The following is a 21,934-nucleotide window of genomic DNA, read 5'->3' as shown; positions in this document are numbered from 1 at the left end:
AAGGGAGTTCAGGCAACACTTGGCATTTCTCAGCAAAGGTTGGTTTGTCAGCGGTCAGTCAGCCCTTGCCAGAGAGCAGAAGAGATTGCTTGCCCTTGGGGAGTTCCATTGCACATGGCAACATCACGCGACGGGGGAAGCATGTGAGACCCACATGAGAGAGAATGAGACACCAACACCCACCTCCTGCAGGCAGTATCAGATTCAGGTCAGAGTGTTGCCTGAGTGAGTAGAATACAGAAGGACAGGGCCCCGACTATTACGCTGCCATGGGAATCGTACGACATGTCAGATATCCGTGGGACTCCACTGTTCGGCAGCCCTGGGGCGGAGTCCAGAGAGGAATTTCTGGAGCGGGACTTAATTCTCTGTAGCCAGCGATTCATGGGATGAGTTTTGCCCTTCTGTCTGCACGTGATTTACCCTCAAACAGACGCTGCTCTACATCTTCCTTGTCCTGAATCACAGGAACGTTTTACAGCCTGGGGGTCATTTGCAAACTATTCACTCTATGTGTTAAGAAGCAAGAAGAAGGGGGGAAGGAGGGGGAAGTGCACCCAGTTCAGGGAAGGTGAGTGGAGAATGGGGGACCCTGGTATTGCAGAATGGGGCATAGCGAACCCCTGCTATGGAGAGAGGGAGGAAGGTAGACACAAACAGCCCCTCTCAGTGGAGGAAAGAGGGTAATAAGGGTTCACGCAGCACCTCTGCTGGGAAAGGGACTGGAGACCATGGTTATGTACACACAGCGGCTGGTATGGAGGGGTGGGGAGAATGGAGGTACTTCCACAGGGAGCGGGAGTCTGATAATAGACAGCTCATTAACACAGCAGAAAAAAAAACACCTGTAACCAGACCCACTGGTGGAGAGCTGATGCTAGATGAATTCAGACTAGGAATCAGGTGCAAATGTTCAAGAGTGAGGGGAATTAACCATTGTAACCACCCACCTTGGGCTGTGAGGGGTTCTCCCTCACTTGAATTCTTTAAATCAAAACTGGATTTCTTTCTGGAAGCTCTGCTATAGCTCTGTCAGGCCCCAGGGGTCTCAACTCCCAACATGGACCCGGATTTCATCACACTCCAGCCCTCCACTGGCAGCTGAGATAGCAGCTGGGACTGGGGCCCATGAAGCCCAAGGGCACAAGCCCCACCCCTCTGCTCTGATTGGGCAAGCTCCTGAGCGGGCTGCAGCCCCTATTTAAGCCAGAGGAGGAAATAGGTAGTCATCTGTACCATAGGGCTTCACTCTGCCATGGACCACTGGTCTGGTGTTCGCCTGGTCTTGCCTTCTGATCAGACCTCCTGGTGTCTGGAGTCTTGGTAACTGACTCATGATCCCTGCCCTCTGGTTCGTCTCTCAGTTCTGATCTCCTGGTGTTCCAACCAGGCCTGATTTCTGGTAATCGGCTCCTGGACCCTCAGCCAGCATCTAATGCTAACCCCGAAGCCAGACTGCCAACCCCCTGGCCCTGATACGCTCCAACAGAAGTGATGGACTTGATGCAGGCATTTTTTCAGATTTTATGGCCTGTGTGATAGAGGAGGCCAGGGTAGACGATCATAATTGTCCCTCCTGACTTTTAACATCTCTGAATTCTGCAGATTTCCCCTGCCCCACGTCTTCCCTTCACATCACCTTGATCCATTCCCAGTGTATCCCTCAGGCTGCCCTACAAGGTCTGGTTCTTTGCAGACCACATTGAGCATCTTCTTTTGTTTATGTGCTTTCATTCCTTCGACTGGCTCCAATGCCCCTGCCTTGTCACTCTCACCCAAACTTGTTCTATTGTTGAGTTCATAAAATGAAAGAGCCCTCATCAGAAACAAATAAATGTGGCATTTCCCTTTTGGCCAGGCAGCTCCATCTTCTGCAATGCCAAAACTACAAAGTAATTAACCTCAGTTTGTCAGAGTCATTAATTGGGGAATTATTGACAATGGCGTGTGACGAAAGGCTCCAGCCTTTCAACGTATGTCTACTCTGCAATTAGACACCTGCTTCTGGCCCATGCCAGCTGACTCAGGCTTGCGGGGCTTGAGCTAAGGGGCTGTTTAATTGCAGTGTAGACAGCACAGATCCCCTCGCAGGGCTCAAAGGATACGGACCCATATTCTCTTACTATCAGCCAGAACGCCCACAAACCGCCATTGTCAGTTCCACGTCGCTGTTTGTGAGACTCAGGAGAGGGGTTCTGAGCATGAGAACATTCTGCTTGTTCCTGGAGGTCCATCAATAATGGCTTTCTCTGAACCCCAGTGGGTTTCTGCAGAATGGCATGTGTTTCTATGGCACTGACTAGGACACAGTGGTGCAGGTGAAAAATAGCTGGCAACTGGACAACTGAAAAAAACCCAGAAACAGCCCAGTACAGAGGGGTTCTGGGATGACTGTCACGGGAAAAGCTTTTGGGAAGCAAAAAAAAAAAAAAAAAAAAAGTGGTCATCGAATATTTCATTAGGGTTTTCTCGACCAGCTATCGTCAGAATTGGCCAATTCACCTAGATCAAACGGTTTTGCGGAGATAGTTTGACAAAGCTGGGGCAGAACGTAGACAGGGCTCCTCCAGAGCCCCATCTGCCAGGCAGGGTTCTGTCAGTTGACCTATCAGGCGGGCTACTGAGGAGCCAGGTGGAACGACAGGGAGCTAAGACCACAGGAGCCTGGCCACTCAGGTTCATTGCTCCCCCTATGTTTCCAGCATCTGTGGCTGTAGGGAAGCAGCCAGGTGGGCTGCCCTAGGATTGGGAACTCCAGGGCTGGGAACCCCAGGGCTTTGCCTTTCCACTGAGAATTTTGACATTTTTGACTTTCATTCTGAATCAGAACAAAACCAAATTTTTAAACTACCAAGATCACCCACAAAACTAAATGACCAGCTGTAACCTGCCTTGCAAGAGACCCCCTCTGGCCCACCCCCTCCTGCACTCCCGAAATAAAAAACAAGAACCTGAAACTACCCTACCGCCCCACAACCAAGCAGAGTTTTGCACATCTCTCTTTCTGGGACTAAGAGACTCCATGTAGTCCATTAGAGACTTCACTGCTGCTACCAATCTCACGTGGAAGGCACTCAGATACTGTGGTGATGACAAACAAAAGCTAGCATGATATTTTGTGATTATTAGAGAGCCCAGCTGAAGGTTTGCAATAATGCAGGCCTAAAGTTAGCCTCCTAAATCCATATTTAGGCATCTAAATAAGCAGCCTGGTTTTTCGAAGGGCCCAGCACATCCCAGGGCTGGAAGGAACTGCTGGCTGATCTACACTTCTGAAAGTCAGGTTACCTGTTTATGCCAGAGACTGGGATGTAAGCAGCCAGGCTCACGGCTGGAGAAGAAGTCAGTAGCCAGGATTAGGAGACCAGTGTCAGAGCCAGTTTACATGGAGTAAGGCAAGGCTGGATCCAGAGCGGGAGCAAGGCTGAGAACAAGCAGACATGGTAGCTACCACCACAGTGGGGGAATGCTTCGAGCAGCCATTAGCCTAATGCTGTTGTTGGGCTTAAGAACACACCTGTTGGCATGTGCGGCAGGTATCAAAGGTATGCTCCGCCCAGAGGCCCTGCCCTCGCTCCCCCCCACCACCCCCCAAGAAGCCTCAGCTCTGGCCAGGAGCCTGGGGCTTGGCTGGTAGCCAGGGGCGGCTCGGGTGAGCCAGTGGCCCAGGCCGCTGCTCCAGCTGGCCAGTTGCTCAGGGGGTCGTGCTGCTGCTCATGCCAGCTGATGGCCTGGCTGGTGGTAGGGTTGCCAACCCTCCTGGTTTTGCCAAGAGTCTCCTGGAATCAGGCCCTATCTCTCAGAGGCTACTGAAGCCAAACTGGGAGATTTTAGGCTGCTAACTGTCCGGACAGTGCAGCGGGGCTAAGACAGGTTCCTTGCCTGCCCTGGCCCCACACCACTTGCAGAACGTCCCTGCAGCGAGGCTAAGAGTCTATGCGCGCTGCCCACACCCCGAGTGCCAACTCCGCTGTTCCCATTGGCTGGAAACTGCGGCCAATGGGAGCTCTGGGGGCAGTGCCTGAAGGCAGGGGCGGCACGCAGAGCTCCATGCCCCCCCGCAGGGGCCACAGGGCCGGGATCAGCGTGTGGAGGGGGCAGTGTGTGGAGCCCCCTGGCCCTGCTTACCTCGGGCAGCTCCCAGGCAGGGGCGCAGTGGGGCTAAGGCAGCTCCTGGCCAATGGGAGCCGTGGAGCCGGCACTCGGGGTGTGGGCAGCACACAAGGCATGGATGTGCCAGCCACTTCTGGGAGCAGCGTGGGGCCAGGGCAGGCAGGGAGCTCAATAATCCTGCACCGGTCTTTTCCATCCCAGATTCCTATGGCTTTCCCACCAAGATAACTAAAATAGGAACCCTCAGCTGCAGTGACTTGATTCAGATTCACGAGCCCATGCCCCTCTGGAAAGCAATAATGTCAAGGAAGACTCGCCAAGGGCTGTGTTTCACTGGAAGGATGATCGCTATGTCTTAAGATTCTTAAAACTTCCTTTGGAGGAGGACAAAAAAAAGTTAAATAAATAAATAAATAAATAAAATCACGCGTTGCTCATTTCATTGGAAAAGGAACCGCTTCCAAGAGCGCCATGTGGGCTTGGCAGCTGGGTTCAGTACAACTGCACCATGAAGAGGACCAACTGCTATCTAGGGAGAAGTTTATTTATGGAATCCGTGTGCTCCATGAAGACACTGAAAACAGCGAGAGCCATCTGTATGGCAACAGGATTGCTGGTATGTGTCTGTCAGACCGAATAACGAATCGCCGACACCAATTGGCAAACCCAGTAGACTCCAATCCCTGATCTCCCCAAAGAAGGCAAATGAACCTGATTAGCATATGTGATATTATCACCATAGTTACCCACAGGGGTAGCGAGGATTAAATCTGCAGGATGGGCAATAAAGAGGGTTAGTTCACAAACTTTTCCCCTCTGGGAACTGGGTTAGGTTATAAGAACAACTGTTTGTGGTGGGCCACATCCTATTCTCCTGGTGGAGATTTGTCCTCACTGAAAAAGCCACATGTCCTTGTAGGCCACAGGTAGGCCTAGGAGTGGAATAGCAGGGCATGCCATAGGTCTGGGGTGGAGTGCATTGCCACAGCTATGTACAGGATGCTTGAGTAGCACCAGTCCACACATCCTGCCTGGCTCTAACGAGTGCTAAGAGTCCCCCACTTCCACAAAGCACCATATGTAGGGGGGAAAGGATTCAACAGACTGGGAGTTCATAGTGTCACTTCATTAAGCTGGTTGCAGGACAAAGCTGGCATATTTTCCTCGCCTTTCCAATGAGTGTTAAAAAGAAAATGCAAAACTTCAATAGAGAAAATAATTATCCATGGAAACATGCTACTGGTGATGTGCTGGATTCTCCATCCCTTGGAGTTTATACAACATCATGGCAGGATGATTGGCTAAAAGATATGCTGCGGTTTAAGACTGAGCTTGATAAGTTTATGGAGGGGATGGTATGATGAGGTTGCCTACAAAACCAGACAGCCTATCTCCAATAGCTGATGAGGGGGAAAATTCTTTCCCAGGTATCTCACTGGTGGGTCTTGCCCACATGCTCAGGGTCTACCTGATCACCAAAGCTGGGACCAGGAAGGAATTTTCTCTCAGGTCTGACTGGCAGAGATGCTGGGGGGGGTTCGCCTTCCTCTGCAGCATGGGGTACGGGTCACTTTCAGGTTTAAACTAGTGTAAATGGTGGATTCTCTGTAGCTTGAAGTCTTTAAATCATGAGTTGAGGAATTCAGTAACTCAGCCAGAGATTAGGGTCTATTACAGGAGTGGGTGGGGGAGGTTCTGTGGCCTGTGATGTGCAGGAGGTCAGACTAGATGATCATGATGGTCCCTTCTGGCCTTAAAATCTATGAGGAACCACAAGCTGTTGGGGGCGGATGTGGGAATCCCTGGGTAAAGTTCTCTGGCCTGTGTTATGCAGAAGGCCAGACGAAATGATCACAGTAGTTGTTGTCTGAATGTAAGAACTACAGTCCACTTACCTATCCTGGTAGGAAAGATGTCCTCATTGTTAATGAGCATCTCGATCCATTCCATCAGCATACACATGTACTGGGGTGCCGAGAGCTTGGTCGGCCTCTTGTACTTGTGATCATCCTGCCACCTGTATTCATATTTGAGCCCACCAGACATGATCGGGCAGCTCTTCTCGGTGCAGAACTCCGACATCGTCCCATAGATAAGGTTTATCCTGTTGAAGAAGTCAACCACGTGCACCGCTATCCAGTCATTGATATTCTCCCCAGGAGGCAGTTGGACCACAGTCTTCAAATCCAGCCCAGATTTGAGAGAGGCCTGGGCTTTCTTGTACAACTCAAACCGCTGGGTGCCGGGCTCGAATTTCTTACGGGGGCGAAAGGTTTTGTCTTTGTTGAAAACTTGGTTGAGGCACAAAGCCATTCTGGGCTGGGGTGGCCAGGTTTAAAAGGGCAGCGGCACGTCCCAAGGCAGACTCCTAGCCTGGAAGCGTCAGGGTGGACATCGTGGGTTTCTGAAAGGAAAATAGATAGAAATATTGAACCCGTTATTTATGACACCAACTGTAACTGGCTCTCCCTTACTAAAGCTGCTCATGATGAATTGGTGGCACGTTCAAGAGACTAGATGGTCTTGTAGCTAAGGTACTGGATATAAACTGAGGGAATCTGGGTTCAATTCCTGGCTCTACCCAGACTCCTTGTGTGACTATGACCTCAGTTTCTCTATCTGTAAAACGGAGATAAAGGAAGGATTATTGTTTTGTCTATTTAGATGGCGAGGTCTTGGAGGCAGGGATGTATTTATAGTGCATAGGGCAACGGGAACCCTGAGGCGTCTCGGTGCTGCCATAATGCAAATGGTAATAAATGTTTTGTTGGTGCTACCATGGCTGGCCGGGTGGGAAGCCTTGCGTGTGAAAGATGGAGGCACCTTCTGTTGAAAGCCTCTTCATAAAGCAATATCCCTTGAGTAACAGCATGATCTTTACAGGGAAAGGCTCTGCTCACACCAGTATCTCAAGGGCAGCTGCTCTAAAGCAAAATAAAAAGCAGTATCAGAAGCGTTCAAGGTAGCTTTCCTCCCTCCCCCCCCCGTCCAGTCATCGCTCAAATGGCTTGGTGTTGATTTCCTTTTTGGGCACATGGGAAGTCGTCCCCCACCCACCAGCCCCTAGAGCTTCCCAGCTCATAAAAGTGCTCCCTGTGACTTGCCCCTGTGGCCAGCCTGGCAATTGCCCCAGGGCGCTGAAGTGAGTACGGGTACCTGGCCAGTCACATTGCTCTATTATTTAGCAGGAGTTTGTGTTCTGTTTCTTTAAAGCCCCTTAGGCCCAAATCCCATGTACAATTGTGTCCTGAGGGAAGTACCGTTTGGGTGTCACACTGTGATAGAAAAGGATCAACTCCCCTACCCATACAGCCCAAAACACAATGCAAACTAGTCACACGCAGTCTACCTCCTCTCGCCACCTTGCTGGATTGCATCAGCCGCCATCGGCACCTTGCTTTAAAATAATAAAGCCGTGTCAGGTGGGACACTAGCTTTGGCAGCTAGTTCTGCACCCTTGCATCAGTGACTCCTGATCTATCCAGGATAACCCCCTGGCCATCCCATCCAGGAGTCATCTGGAGGTCACCCTGAACATTACCGTGAATTGTGGGATTACTGGCCATTCAATAAACTGCTAATTATGCCCTGAGTTGCCTTCCTGAATTTACTACCACAGAAGCAGAGGGTCTGTGTTTCTCCTGGACTCAGACTATGAACTGAAATCTCTGCATTGTTTTCAAAGAGCCAAAGGGCTCGCCAAACATCACCGATCAGCTAAAATACATTTTGCATTGTCCTACAGTTCCCAGCGTTAATGCTTTTAAGCACATGAGATCGGGGCTCCATTGTACTAGATGCTGCATGTCATAGAATAGTAGGGTTGGAAGAGACCTCAGGTCATCTAGTCCAACCCCCTGCTCAAAGCAGGACCAGTCCCCAATTTTTGCCCCCGATCCCTAAATGGCTCCCTCAAGGCTTGAATTCACAACCCAGGGTTTAGCAGGCCAATGCTCAAACCCCTGAGCTATCCCTCCTACCCCCGAAAAAAAATTTTTTTTCTCTTTTTTTTGTGGTCTAATATTTTAATAATTCATGTCCACCAAGTGAGAGACAGTCTTTACCCTGAAAAGCTTGCCAACTACTTTGATAAGTCAGAGCAAGGGTGGGAGAGGAACGAGGGGCAACAAAAAGGGGAAGTAACTTGCCCAAGGTCTCAAGCAGAAGGGACGAGAGCCCAGGCCACCTGAACTCCAATCCAGTACCCTGTTCACCTGTCACAACAACAACAACGGCCACAGACAGACACACAGGTCCTGCCATCCCACAGGGTCCGATACGGTGCTTTGCAGACTCCATTACAAGGTGCACTGGACTCACTTCAGCCGCTAGAGAAGAGCAAATGCCTCTTGGGTGGAGCTCCGCGGGTATTTTAGAGCACACAGCAGCAACAGACAGAGTACAGCTAGACGTCAATAGAGTCGGGGTGGTGAGGGCAAATTATCCAGACACCAGAGTATTAAATTTTGTTCCTCAGGAACAACGGGAGACAAGAGCTGGTTGTTGTGGCTGCTTATCTTTTCTCTGTGGATGCCCTGTGCCTCCCTGTCTGAACAGCTGCCTGCTGTTGCACGAAAGCAAGGGTGAAATTCACCCCACACAGAGGGCAGCGCAAGATCCTCAGTTCCCACTGGGGCACAGGGATTTTCTTGCCCCTCTGGCCAGGGGTGGCTTTTGCTCCAAATGAGAGGGCAAACGCTACTCTCAGCCTAGCGGGGCGTCTTGCACTGATGCCAGCGAGAACTGCACCTGTGGGCCAAGGGTGCTGGAACAAGGGGGGCCAGGAGCCATAGCTCCATCACTTTTTACCAGCTGCGAAGGCAAGCAACGGGGGGAGGGGCAGAGATAAGCGAGCAGGGGGTGGGGTCGTAGGGGAAGAGGTGGTGCGCGGGCGGGGCTTCGGGGGAAAAGGGACGTGGGGGGTGGGGCCACGGTTCAGGTGCCCTCCCCCCCCTTTTAGGGAGCTTTGGTCACTCCTGTTGTGGACTAAAGAGCAGACGTTGCCACTTAGCATGGGAAACAGGGCTCAAGCCCTCTGAGGCTGTATTCAGTGCCACTCTAGGGCAGTGCTGGGGCGGGGGGAAGCGGGGGCATCTGGGAGAGGTAACAGGCCTTCTTGTTGGCTATGGCTCCAAGTCACTCTAGCAGCATCACGGCTTCCTGCCTAGCAGCACAGAAGGGCCTGAGAGGGAGGTTGGTGGTTTGTAACGCAAAGCATCCACCCAGTTACTGAGCCTGGAACTACTGCCAGATAAAGAATGAGCCTTATCTTGTATCTTCCTGCCTGGCTGTCACATTTTCAAGGCCCACCCTGCTGATACCGATAAGCTTTCCATGACTGCAAGTTTTCTGGACATTTAGGATTACATCTACTTCCAAAATAGACTGCCTGGGCCTCCCCCATCCAGCAAAGTGCTGAAGCTCGCACTTAACTTGAAGCATGCAACTTACTGGACTCCTATTGACTTCAACAGAGCTATTCACATGTTTAAAGTGAAGTAGGTCCTTCAATACTTTCACTAGATCAGTGCCTTAAATATAATTACAGGTTTCAGAGGAACAGCCGTGTTAGTCTGTATTCGCAAAAAGAAAAGGAGTACTTAAGGTGCCACAAGTACTCCTTAAATATAATTGGTACACACACACACTACTATTCGGGCATTGGTAGTGACACCGTAGTTAAGGTTGCATCGAGATTTGCACTTAAAATAGGACTCAAAGTCCCTCATGCTACATAACATGCACCAGTGTCTGGAGCTTGGTCACCATTGCATAACACCTTGGACCAGAGCCTCGGCTTGGCTAAATTAGCATCTCTCCACTAAAGTCACATACTCATCAAGTTTAAGGCCAGAAGGGATCCTGAAGATCAGCTAGTCCAGTGGTTTTCAACCTTTTTTTCATTTGCGGACTCCTGAAAAGTTTCAAGCGGAGGTGCAAACCCCTTTGGAAATCTTAGACGCAGGCTGTGGACCCTCATGGGGCTGTGGACCACCGGTTGAAAACCACTGCTCTAGCCTGACTTCTTGTAGGACACAGCCCAGAAAATTTCACCCCCAGACCTATTTTATCTATCTTAGAGTTTTATCCTGCCGCATGTCACCATAGCATTTGAGCAACTTCCATGTAAAATCCAATAGCAATAACAAAGTCCGTAGTGGGCTTCCTGGAGCTTCTGGCACTTCTCCCATGCCAGGTAAAGACTCTGCTTGTGGTAGGGTTTTTTTCCCTGGATGGAGTGAAGGGCTGGGATATCAGGGGTGTTCGACTTGAGAGCGTCCCTTGTGGTGGGAAGGCTTTCCTTCCTCAAGTCCATGAGTAGGTCCGTCTACACGGCGAACAGGAGGGGTAAATTCCAGCTCGAGGAGTCATACCCACGCTAGGTCTGATCGAGCTAACGTGCTAAAAAAATAGAAGTGTAGCTGCAGCAGTGTAAGCAGCCTCGTTGCTCGGAGTACGTCCTTGTGGTCTCAGATCAGCTTGTACTCGGCACGGCCAGCCCCTTCCACCACTCGCCCCACCGTGGCTTTACGCTCCTGTTTTCAGCACGAGCCAGGAAGCGCCGAAGGGGGGCTCGGCAAGAGCGTTTCAGAACCCCTGCCATAAAGCCTGGCACATAAAAAGTGAAAACCTGTGATCCATGAATAGAGGCTTTTAAATCCCTGTTCTGCCAATTGTTAAGGGGTTTATTTGTACATCTATATTCTACGGCTCTTTCCAACTCATTTGTACTCAATGGGAAGTGACTCTTCTCCAATAACCAGCTCCCAGGACATATTTCATCATACAAACTTATTCTACTGTATCACTTTCTTGTTATCATACACACTGATCTCTTCAATCATTAGGCAAATGGAGGCGGATTTCCTTTTTGGATATTTATTGTCTTACTAAACCCAATTAAAATCAATGAAGCTATTAAGCATCTGGTCTGTGTTTTCTTACAGTGTCTCTGTGAAAGATATACATGAACTGGTGCACCGGAATAATCAGATTTCCTGTGCTCAAGTCCTTTAGTTAATCCGCTACAAAGGCAGCACGTACCTGCCTGGTCATTGCATTCCAGTCTACCCCGAATGCAGTCAGCACCTACATGAGCTGTTTGCCATGGTTTTGCTTCGTGAGCCGTTGTCGGCACTGCTGCCAAATTGCACAGGCCTTGTAAATCCTTACAGGAATTTGGAAGAAAACAGATCTTCAGAAAAAGTAGAGGCAGAACGTTCCCCGTCAAAGCCAAGTCAGTCTGTGGAGCCGCAAACCCACAAAAAAGCCAGGTCACTCCTCAATCTCCCTCAAGAGTGGGCAGTTTAGGATCAGCACAAATCTTGGATGGGGAGGGTAAAGCACAAAGCTAAGAGCCCAGGGTGTGAAATCCTGGCCCCACTGAACTGAGGGGAGTTTTGCCCTCCACAGCAATAAGGTCAGGGATTGCTGCCTTGCAGTCTAATCACCACTCTGGTTCTTGCGGTTACGGCACTGAAATGGGACTTTAATTCCTGGCTCTGATACAGACTCCCTGCATGACCTTGGGCAAGTCACTTGGCCCCTCTGTGCCTCATTTTCCCTGATTACAGAATGGAGATGGTGATCCTTTTGGACCTCACAGGGGCGTTAGGAGTGCTTGCAGTGGAAGCTGCTATACAAATACAAAGTATTATTATTCATAGGGGGCTGACACTCTCAGCTATGGTTTCACACAAAGGCCTGGAAATCAATTGCATTACTTCAACAGACTGAGGGGAGGAAACCTGCAGTTAAAAGTGTAGGTCCAAATTTCCCCCCCTCCCGGCAACAGTAGCCTCTGATTTTGGGCAGCCAACCTTATTTATAAAGAGAGAACACACACACCGCGGGGTGGATGATGTTCCAGCCCTGCCCACGTGCTCAGGACTTCTCCATATAAACAGCAGGAAGATGGCCAAGTCTCAGGACATTCTAGGAGGGTTCAGGGAGGAAGAGTCTGGCCTCCAAATATCAGTACATGCTGCAGCGGCTTCTTACGTGGCTAGCAAGAGCTGCAATGCAGTAAGCTCAGACAGCCGCCTCACACCGTTAGACACACTCCCCCGATCTCTCCCACCTCTTCATTTAATGCATCCTGGAGCAACACAGTGGCCTAGAGGGGCACATTTTTGCTTTTAATTTTCACATTACAAAACAACCTCCTTCCCAAAGCAACAAATCCGCAGGGGGAAGAACAAGCAGCAGCTACAGTCTGTTCCATTACAGAAGGTGCCTACAAATCCTATCAAGGATACAGCTGAAATAAATCTCAGCCTCTGGAAGTCTAAAGCCCAGGCCTACAGGAAAGGGGACTTGGGGTCATTCTCTTGCTTTCTAGTCCCGATTTGCTGCTGCATTTGGGCAAGTCACTCTGCCGGCCTTAGTTTAATTCTTCTCTATCTTTCCAGGGTGCTTGGTGAGGCACCACTGATCTGCGATCCTGTATAGGGGCACTCACCTCTTGAGCACCGCAAAGTGGCAGGGTGCAGTACCGCCTTCCTTTTCTCACCCCTGGTGCCACCTGCAGGCTGCTGGCTGCCCTCAAAGCCTTCAGTGGCTTGGCCCTCCAGCTGAATCACAAAGTCTGAATGGCCCTTCTGGGGTATTAAAGAGTCTAGTAAATAAACAGTCTATTTGCCCTCGCTGAGGTCCTCAGCGAGGACCCTTTAAATGTAGTTCTGGGCCCTTTAAATGTAGCCCTTTGTTCAGAGTCCCAAATAAGCCCCATTCCCTTTGTGGGGTTTATGCCAGTGGGTGGTGGCAGAACCTGGCTCATTCACTGCTCTGCGTTCCAGTTCAGGGACCCTATGCACAGTAGCCACATACTGCCCTCTCTAATCTGTCACTGCTGTTTCCTTGGGCTTCTTCCAACCAGGCCCTTTATCTCCAGCCCTAGGTCAGAGCCAGCATCCTCAGATTCCTCTCTGCAATCCCAGCTGGGCAGGTTCAGCCAGCCATGAACTCCATCTATTGTCAGGCTCCTGCGGTCAGAGAGAGACTCCCTCCTTCTCTCCTCCAATCCTAGCCAGTGACTGCTCCACTAACCCACAGGCAGCTCCTTTTATCAGGGTCAGCAGGGCCCTGATTGGCTGTTGCTAGCCCGTCTAGCCCTGGAAGGACCAGGTCTCTGTGGTTTTCCAAAGTGGCTGCTCCGGAGAGTCCTATCTAGGCAAGCCTCGAGGACCCACCTTCGCTGCTCTTTTCTTCTCAGCTCACTGCTTCTTAGGGAATCATGTGGTAGGACCTTGGGGCTCCCAGCAGGGAACCACAAAGGGCTAACACACTCCACCACAGATCTGTAGACAGGCAGGTGAAAAGCACTATACAAGTATTCTTTTCTTTATAAGAATGTACTTAGGTATTTCTCTGGGAGGCCCAGAACTCATCCCTGCTGAGCAACGTCAGCCCTGCCAATTACACATGGTATAAGCTGTGATGCCACCCAGGGGTTGAATCACGGCACGAACGGGGAACTGATCGGAAACCACGGGCTTTCATTAATTTGTCCTAGTGACCAGGAGACCCACTGCAAAACAAAGATGCTGAGTCATGAATCAGTTCTCTCTCAGCTGTTGTTTAATCACTGGTGATACTCCCGGGCATGCAAGGACATGCACTGGATTAGACCAATAACCCTTCAACCTTTGGCCCAGTTATAACCACTGGCAGAGAGGAACCAATGCAACCCATGGTGCAGACGGACAGAGCTGCTGTTTGTCCCAATTGGTCTTTCCCTTGCTTGAAACCGTGGCTTATTACAATGTAGCCAGTCTGCATAGGGATTTGCCCGGTCTAACGTACTTATATGGCCCCTGTTACCACAGTATCGGAGCATCTCATGATCTGCAATGCATTTATCCTCACAACACGCCGGAGCAGTAAGGAAGTGCATTATGCCCATTTTATGGATGGAAAACAGAGGCACAGGGTGTCTAAGTGAGTTGCCCAAGAAGCCTGTGGCCAACCAGGAGACTGAACCCAGGTCTAGCACCCTAACCCCTGCACAGTGCCCCTCCATACATAAGAAGTGTCACACTGTGTCAGACCATGGTCCAGCCAGCCTGGTAGCCTGTCGCTGACAGCAGCCTGTACCAGCACTTGCGGGGGAGTGTACAGAAAGGGCACGTATGCAGTGATCCACTTGTGGCTTCCGGCAGTCAGAAGGTTCGATCGTCTCGACCATTCCTTCCGCTGGTGAGACCTTACTACAGCACTTGCTATTAGTTCCTTGCTGAGGGGTTGGGAGAAACCACCCATTTTGTGTTGCGTGGCTTAGCCAGGTTCCATGGTCCAATGGTTGTTTCATTTCATGGAAATCAGTCCACTAGAGGCACCGAAAGGCCACAGAGCCGCTCAAATCAACCCCGAGAACCTAAACTTCAGGATGGCATCATCCTCCCTCCCGTAGAGACCAGGGACACTTGCACCCCGGATTTTGGGCCCGTTGCTAACTGGATTGCAGTGAATTCAGTGAATTAGAACTAGCATTGCAATAGCATCTAGAGGCCCCATCGTGCCAGGCACTGTACGTACACATAATGAGAGAGTGTCCCTGCCCCCAGAGAGCTTACAATCTATATAGCCAGCAGACAGGAAGGGAAACTGGGGCACGGGGCAGGGACTTGACTTGTCTGAGGTCACCCAGCAGGCCCGTGGTAAAGCCAGGAATAGAACCCAGGTCTCCTGACTCCCAGCCCAGTGCCTGACCAAACAGCCTGTCCTGTAGTCTCCCAGGCATTCATAGCACCAGCTCCGTCCAGTTTCCCAGCCCTCATGAGCAGTGCAGCTGCAGCGTCCTCGCCCCAGCATCAGGATGGACGGAAGCAGGTGTGGGATGCCAACAGGTGGCCGTCCCTGCCGGAGCTCCGGCTGCCTTTCCTGCTGCGCTGCCCCCATTGTGAACGGGGCCCTTCCTGTCCCGGGCGGGCCTGTCCCGGCAGCCGCATCTCACAATCGCCTGCGGAGACAGGAAGTTGGAGAGCGACGGCTCCCTCCCCCTCCCCACAGTGGTCCATTCACCAGCCAGGGTCCCGGATTCATTTGCCAGCGAGCTGCAGGAGAAAGGCTTCGTTATTGGAGACGAAGGAAGCAAGGGGGAGCCCTGTTCCTGTACCTGTTGAGTCGGGCACGAATATAAGCTCCAGCATTGACTTGGCTGCCAATTTCAGCACCAGCTGCACTGTGCTCATTCCTCTGGGCACATGGCCTTGTCTACACTGAGAGGAGGCACCGGATTAGCTTAAACTGGTTTAATTAAACCAGGGAAAATCCAGGTCGGTTTAAAACTGGTTTAATTGGTCTAGTCTGTGCCTGTAAATTTACCACCTAAGCCAATGCTCAAGCCAGGGCTAAGCCAAAATAGCTGTCCACATGCAGAGCTGTAACTCACAGCCTGTCTCCACGAGCAAGTTAAAGAGAGAGTTATACTGAGAGAAAAGTGCTTTACACTGGTATCGCCCTGCCTGTTCGGAAAGGGGAATAAGCCACGCTAGCAGAAGCACCTTTATAGCGGTATAACGGTGTCCACACTAGGGGTTGTACTGGTATAACTATCTTGCTTAAAATAATCATGCCCCTGTCTGATATAGTTATATGCATACAACACTGAAGAAACGTAGGGCTTCTCTTAATAGTTTTCCAAGAACAGGTTCCTTTGTGCCTCAGAAAGACAGGCGTTACTGGTGCGAGGGTTAGCGCTTTTCAGATGCAGACTGCCAGTGCTCCAGGCCAGTCCCGTCAGCGACATTGCACAGATGGGGAAACTGAGGCACGGGTGGGGGTTGCATGAGTTGTCCAAAGTCACACAGCTCCTCAGCAGCAGGGAGTCAGGAGACCTGGACTGGTGTTCCTGGCTGTGTTTCTCTGTGATCCGGGGCAGTCACTGCACCTCTTGATGCCTGTTTCCTCTCCCATTCTTTGTCTGTCTTGTCTATTTAGACTGTAAACTCTTTGACACATGGGCTTTCTCTTACTATGTGTATGTACAGCACCCAACACAATGGGGTCCTGGCTGATTTACCTTGGAATAGAACCCAACTCTCTCCTGACTCCCAGTTCAGCACCTACTCACTAGATCACACTGCCACAGCCAAATACAAAATGAATATTTCTCCAGGGTCAGATGCGGAAGGAAGCCACAACTAAAACGGCACCCACAGCCCATCTGGCTAAGTTTCAGTTCCCCTAGTCATCAGTCTGGCTTCAGAGACCACCCAATATGCACAGAAATCTTTAAACGTGAGAAGTCCAGCCAGCGTATGGTGTAAGGTACAGGGCACAGGGATAATCAAACAATCGAGCGTCACCTCCACTTTGTTACACAGGTACACACAAAAGAGGAAAGGAAAGTAGCACGAATAGGGAAAGTGAGAAACTGAGGGCTGTGGCAAGAGATAGGCTGGGGAGCTACTGAGTTCTCATCCAAGTGCCCAGATACCAAGGTGATGGGCACAGTATGAGAACAGAACAGAATCCCGGCTCCGACTCTAATTTTCTCAGGCACTTGGGCAAGTCACACCCTCCCTGCCTCAGTTTCCCCATTTTTAGAACTAGGGTATATATGGTGCATCCCTCTCCTTGCTCAGTTTTGCTGTGCTTAGACTGAAAGCTCCTCAAGGCAAGGACTGGGCTTCCTTGTCTGTTGAAAAGCGTTTAGGCCCAGATCCTCAAATATACTGTAGTTCTAGAAATGGGGAAACTGAGCCAGGGAGGTTGTGACTTGCCCAGATGCCTGGAAGTTAGCCACATAAATATCTTTTAGGATCTGGGCCTTCATACATTGTGGGTGCTACCAGAAAGAATTAATAAGTAAGTATTATTAATAATCCATGAGAAAGAAAACTCAAGAGCACTGAGTGACCAAAACTAAAAGATCAGCCAGGAAAATGTATCCATGTGCTCATCGGCTGAGAACACAGCGTGGTACTTGATCTACAATTAAATGCAGTGCTGAGAGGCTGTTTGAAACCTTTAATTAATTAAGTCCCCTCTCGCATGCCAGTGGTCAGATGCTCACACAAGCATCTGGCTCCGGTAACCTCAAACAGCCACTGAGCAGCACGATCCAAATTTTAAAGCAGCAGAACAGCTGCTCTCACACTGGGACGGAGCGAGGCATTTAACATCCTAACACCATCCTAATGGATGGCTCTGACATGCTGCCAGCTCCTAAGGAGATGCTCAGCCAGGGGCGGGTCACAGATCGCAGGCCCTCAAATCCATGCACGACTTTTTGGTGGGAGTAAAAATCCATCTTTAGGAAATGCAGGGCCCCAGTTTGAAGCAAGGGGCCCCATGCCCGCTTGCATTTTTGAACCCGGGGGTAGGAAGGCAAGCAACCAACGTTTGCGGGCCTCTCTGCAAAATGTGAGTGTCCCTCCAAACATCAAGGCCTGGATCAACCTGTCTGTTGGAGGCTGCCTGAATCTGCGCAGAGCCTGAGTTTACAACAAACTGGTTTGCATGCCCCTGCAATGCTGCCCTCTAGTGGACAGACTTGGTCCTACCCCCTTCCCAACTCTACACCCCTGCCCTGCTCATGAGTGTACCAGATCTCTCTACCAGCCTTGTGAAGAGTTACCTTTTTAGTTCACTGACGCTTGGGTTTTGGGAGTTGACAGTCACCAATTTCCTCTTTCATGCCACATGCATGTGGTTTGTGGGTGACCTTGGGGCCTGTGTAGCTGCAAAAACACCCAAACATGGCAATGCCTCTCAGAGGCAGAGTCAACTGACTTTGGTTTGCATGGCTTGTCCTACTGGGTTAAAAATAACAGAGCAGACGTTCCCGCTTGAGTTTCAGAGCCCGGGCTCCAGCCATAGGTCCTGACTCCATGGGTGCTCCACAGCTCAAGCATCCATGGAAAAAAAAAACAGGGGGTCCTCAGCACCCACCATCTACAGCTGTTTGGCGGGGCCCCGGGACTGGCTACCCATCAGCGAGCGGCTTGGATGATGGGGAGGGCGGGTGGAGAGGAGCGAGCGGTGGGAGGGCGGGGGAGAGGGTGGAGCGAGGGTGGGGCCTCGGGGCAGAGCAGGGGTGGAGCCCCCACAGAGAAAAAGAAAAGAAAAGTCAGTGCCCTTGACTCCAGCCCAAACAAGAACATCTACGTTGCTATTTTTAGCCCCGTAGCGCGAGACCCACGAGCCTGAGTCCATCGACCGAGGCTCTGAGACTCGCTGGGGTGGGTTTTGTTTTTTCTCCCATGTGGGCATACCCGAAGCGGCCGCACGCTGCAACCTCCAGCTAGGCAGACTCTGTGTGACAAAATAGAGGCCTGCACTACTAGTCCGAGCTGTCTCAGTGGCTGACTGAAGTTTGACTGCAAGAGTCTTGGGTTCAATCTCACGCTTGAGGGAACTCCTCTCTTCCCTCACCAGTAAAAAAGGAAAGTCCCCCTGCTGACACATTACTTCGATAGCAGACAAGCACTGGCGAAGTCAGCGAGGAAGCTGCTACCTGAAGCTTAAAAGGGATAATCGCGAGATATTTCGATGGGATATTAACCTCTCCAGCCAGCTGGCCCGTCAGCCACCTGCACCTGTATTAATGATTATTAGTCGGGCTCTGATCCCGCATGCACGTTTGCACATGCCACTGCAGTCAACGGGACAAGGAGACTTAAAGTTAAGCATGCACATAAGTATTTGCAGGCTGGGAGCCTCGTTACTGGTGTAGTGCAACCCTGATCCAAAGAGCCGTATGTTTGGAAATAGATCGGAAGTCCCCTAGGGCTCAGCAACATCACGCCCAAGTCAGCCATTTGCGCCCTGTCCTTGTACAGCCTTTGAGTTTAACCAAATCTAAGGGGACATGAAAGTATTCTATTTAAAAATGGTCACTTGACCACAATGGTCCCCAAACAGGGCTGGTTTCTCTTCACTTCCTGCTGAAGCCAGACCCCGGCTGCATTGCCTTGGAGGAACGGGGTTATTGGCCGCAGATCCCAGATGCCGTCGCAAATGATGGAAAATTCCAGGAGACGTTCCAAGACAATTGCTGGGAGCGGGAGCTTGCTGCCGGGGCATGAAGGCCAAAGCGAACTAGCCTGGGAGAGGAAGGTCCAAAGAGGAGCCCCAGCTGATACATCCGATGAAGTGAGCTGTAGCTCAAATATGCTCAAATAAATTGGTTAGTCTCTAAGGTGCCACAAGTCCTCCTTTTCTTTTTGCGAATACAGACTAACACGGCTGCTACTCTGAAAGCTGAGAGAAGATGATCTCCAAGAAGCGCAGAGCAACATTTACCTGTTCGATGTCATGGGAATCTGCCTGTGGGTCCCAGGAAGGGAACTTCCCGCACAAACGGGAAGAACGGGGCTGGAACAGACGCAGCCGTTTAGAGGCAGCACCAATCAACATAGCAACTAGGCACCGAAACCCAAGTCGGGAATCACCCTTCTGGCTGCTGCAATCAGGACACACACTGGGAAGTTGCAGCCAGGAGAGCGGTGCCCAGGTTACTCCTGTGGCTGTTCCCCGCTCAGGACTTGGAACCCCCCTTCTGTCCCCTAGTGCACAACCCTACAACCGAGCCAAGCAGATTTCTGCTTCCAGACCGTTGCCCCCTGCCTGGTTTTGTTCACTGCCCTCTTCACCCTGCGCACTGCCAGGCAGTCCCCATCTGCTGCTTCCACGCCCACTGCCTGGTACCACCCAGCCCACCTGCCGCTCCCTCCACTGTCACATCTGCCTGCCCCACAATCCCCCTGCTCCAAGCTGGTGTTACCGGCTGGCCCATCACTCTGCCCAGTGCTAGCCCACTGAGTGCCTGGCATCACGTACCTTGGCTACTGCTACTCCAACACCCTCTTAGAATTCGCCTCTGATCATGCCTCCTTGTAGTGTTTGTTCCCCAAGGAACAAGGAGACAGCTTCAGTCTACCTAGCCCCCCCACCACAGTACAATCCACATCTTTCTCCTCCCCACACTTCTGTGAGGTAGGGTGGCGCTGTTATCCGGGAACAGAGGCACAGAGAGGCTAAGTGACTGGCCCAAGGTCACATGGGGAGTCTGTGGCAGAGGAGGGAACTGAACCAAGGTCAGAGGCCAATGCCTTCACCACCGGGCCAGCCTTCCTCCCACTAGACCGATCCTCTTACTTGGAAAGCAGAAGGGAGGTGTAGCTCCCTGGTTAGTGTGTGTTACACATCCCACTCTGTGTCTGATCCACAGAGGACATAGGTCTTCCAAAGCTGCCAGCTAGGGGATTTGGGGTCTGATCCAACACCTGTGTAAATCAGTAGAGACTCATGCTCCTAGCTTTAGAGGGACCAGGTTCAGTCCTGAGTAACAGTCGCTACAGAGGCACAATCCCAAAAGGCCTGGGCTCAGTGGCTCCTGCTGCCTGTTCGGAGCATGTGAGCCATACAGCTCCCATGTGAGGGTCAGACATGATACCAAAAACACCACACACCAACCCTCTACAACTCATCTTCTGGTCAAACCCAAGCTCCTCCCGAACTCCTCCAACATGTATGGGGACCAGATTCCAGGACATGCAATGGCCTCACTCAAGCCACTAGCTATGGGACATTTAACTGCACAACACGACAGACCATACTCCCAGACCCTTGTCAGTTTCCTCAGCAAAGTCTTACAGTGGCAATTGGCCACCATCCAAACTCTGCTAAGCACAGAATACTGCTTCCAAACTTTGGCTGGTTTGGCTCCTCATCTGCTCCAGGAAGTGACATTTACTCCGCTCATCGGCTCAAAAGCCACATTCATTCCCCCTCTGCTATGGCTCGCCCCTCACGCTCGCCCCGGATGTCGCAAAATATGGGGTCACTAAATATTTACAAAAGCGACAAAGAGTCCTGTGCCACAGATCCAGACTAACACAGCTACCCCTCTGATACTAAACATTTATAAGCGCACCGGCTGAGCCAACCCTAGTTTGCAGCATCCAGCTCCTGAAATGCCCCCTCCCCTGCCCCCTAAAATGTACCATCTGCAACTTCATTGCAGGGGTGTGAAGTTGGGGGAATCAATCCACCTGGCTGCATTTGCTTTTGTTCCCAGTGGGACTGTGACACACAACAGGCTAGCAGGGAAAGCATGAGGTTGGAGTTGGAGGGGGCTTTACTGGGAGACAGTTATTCTCAGAGCAAGCCAGAAACTTCTTAAGGAAAGTTTAAAAACAAAACAAAACCAGACACTCACCTAACTCCAGAACTGATCTGAATTAGAGACCAAATCCCTCTCGAGTGTATGGAAAGGTCAGCTAGCTAGATCCTGCGGCTTCCTTCTGGGCTCCCTCAGTTTAGCTATGAGATCCCAGGGTCAGGGAAAAACTCACACACACACACCAACCCTTGCTGGGGTTTTCATTAAAGAAACTCTGCCTGATCTTTCCTGCCCCCCCCACCCAGTGATGTCATATCCTGAGTGTGTCCAGAAGTACAGCTGCCTTAGCAATAACTGACTCAAAAAGAACCCGTAGCTCGCCCTGCCCCCTACGCCTCAATCTCTCTGTCTCCTGCTTCCACTCTGTGGTATGCAGCATAGCTGTAGCCAAGTTGGTCCCAGGATATTAGACAGACAAATGGATGAGGTAGTAACTTCTTTTGGACCAACTTCTGTTGATGAGAGAGAAGCTTTTGAGTTTACACAGAGCTCTCCTTCAGGTCTGGGAAATCACTCAGTGAGTCACAACTAAATACAAGGTGGAACAGGTTGTTTCACATAAGTAGTTAACATATATTTCAAGGGATCATTCAAGGTGAAGTGGCCAGTTATCATCTCTCCAGTCCTAGGGGGGTAGGAAAGCTGGGGGGGGGGGGAGGGCGGATTTAGTGGTTTACAGATTGTTGTAAT

General features: G+C 50.9%; 1 protein-coding gene across 1 annotated transcript in view; it reads right to left on the bottom strand.

The window, feature by feature from the left end:
• MOB3C (MOB kinase activator 3C) overlaps positions 1–21,473 on the bottom strand; it is a 49,915-nt gene extending 28,442 nt beyond the window's left edge. The window contains exons 1-2 of the mRNA XM_073357814.2: positions 21,281–21,473; positions 6,009–6,517 (exon numbers count right to left, since the gene is read on the bottom strand). Of these exons, the coding sequence (XP_073213915.1) occupies positions 6,009–6,426 (418 nt within the window). The 5' untranslated portion in view covers positions 6,427–6,517; positions 21,281–21,473. The remainder of the gene's footprint in view (positions 1–6,008; positions 6,518–21,280) is intronic.
• Between the last annotated feature and the right edge of the window lie 461 nt (positions 21,474–21,934).

This window comes from Lepidochelys kempii, chromosome 8, assembly GCF_965140285.1.
Source record: "Lepidochelys kempii isolate rLepKem1 chromosome 8, rLepKem1.hap1, whole genome shotgun sequence".
NCBI lineage: Eukaryota > Metazoa > Chordata > Testudines > Cheloniidae > Lepidochelys > Lepidochelys kempii.
Note: the sequence above shows the minus strand (reverse complement) of the source record. Positions and strands in the feature narration are given on the sequence as shown.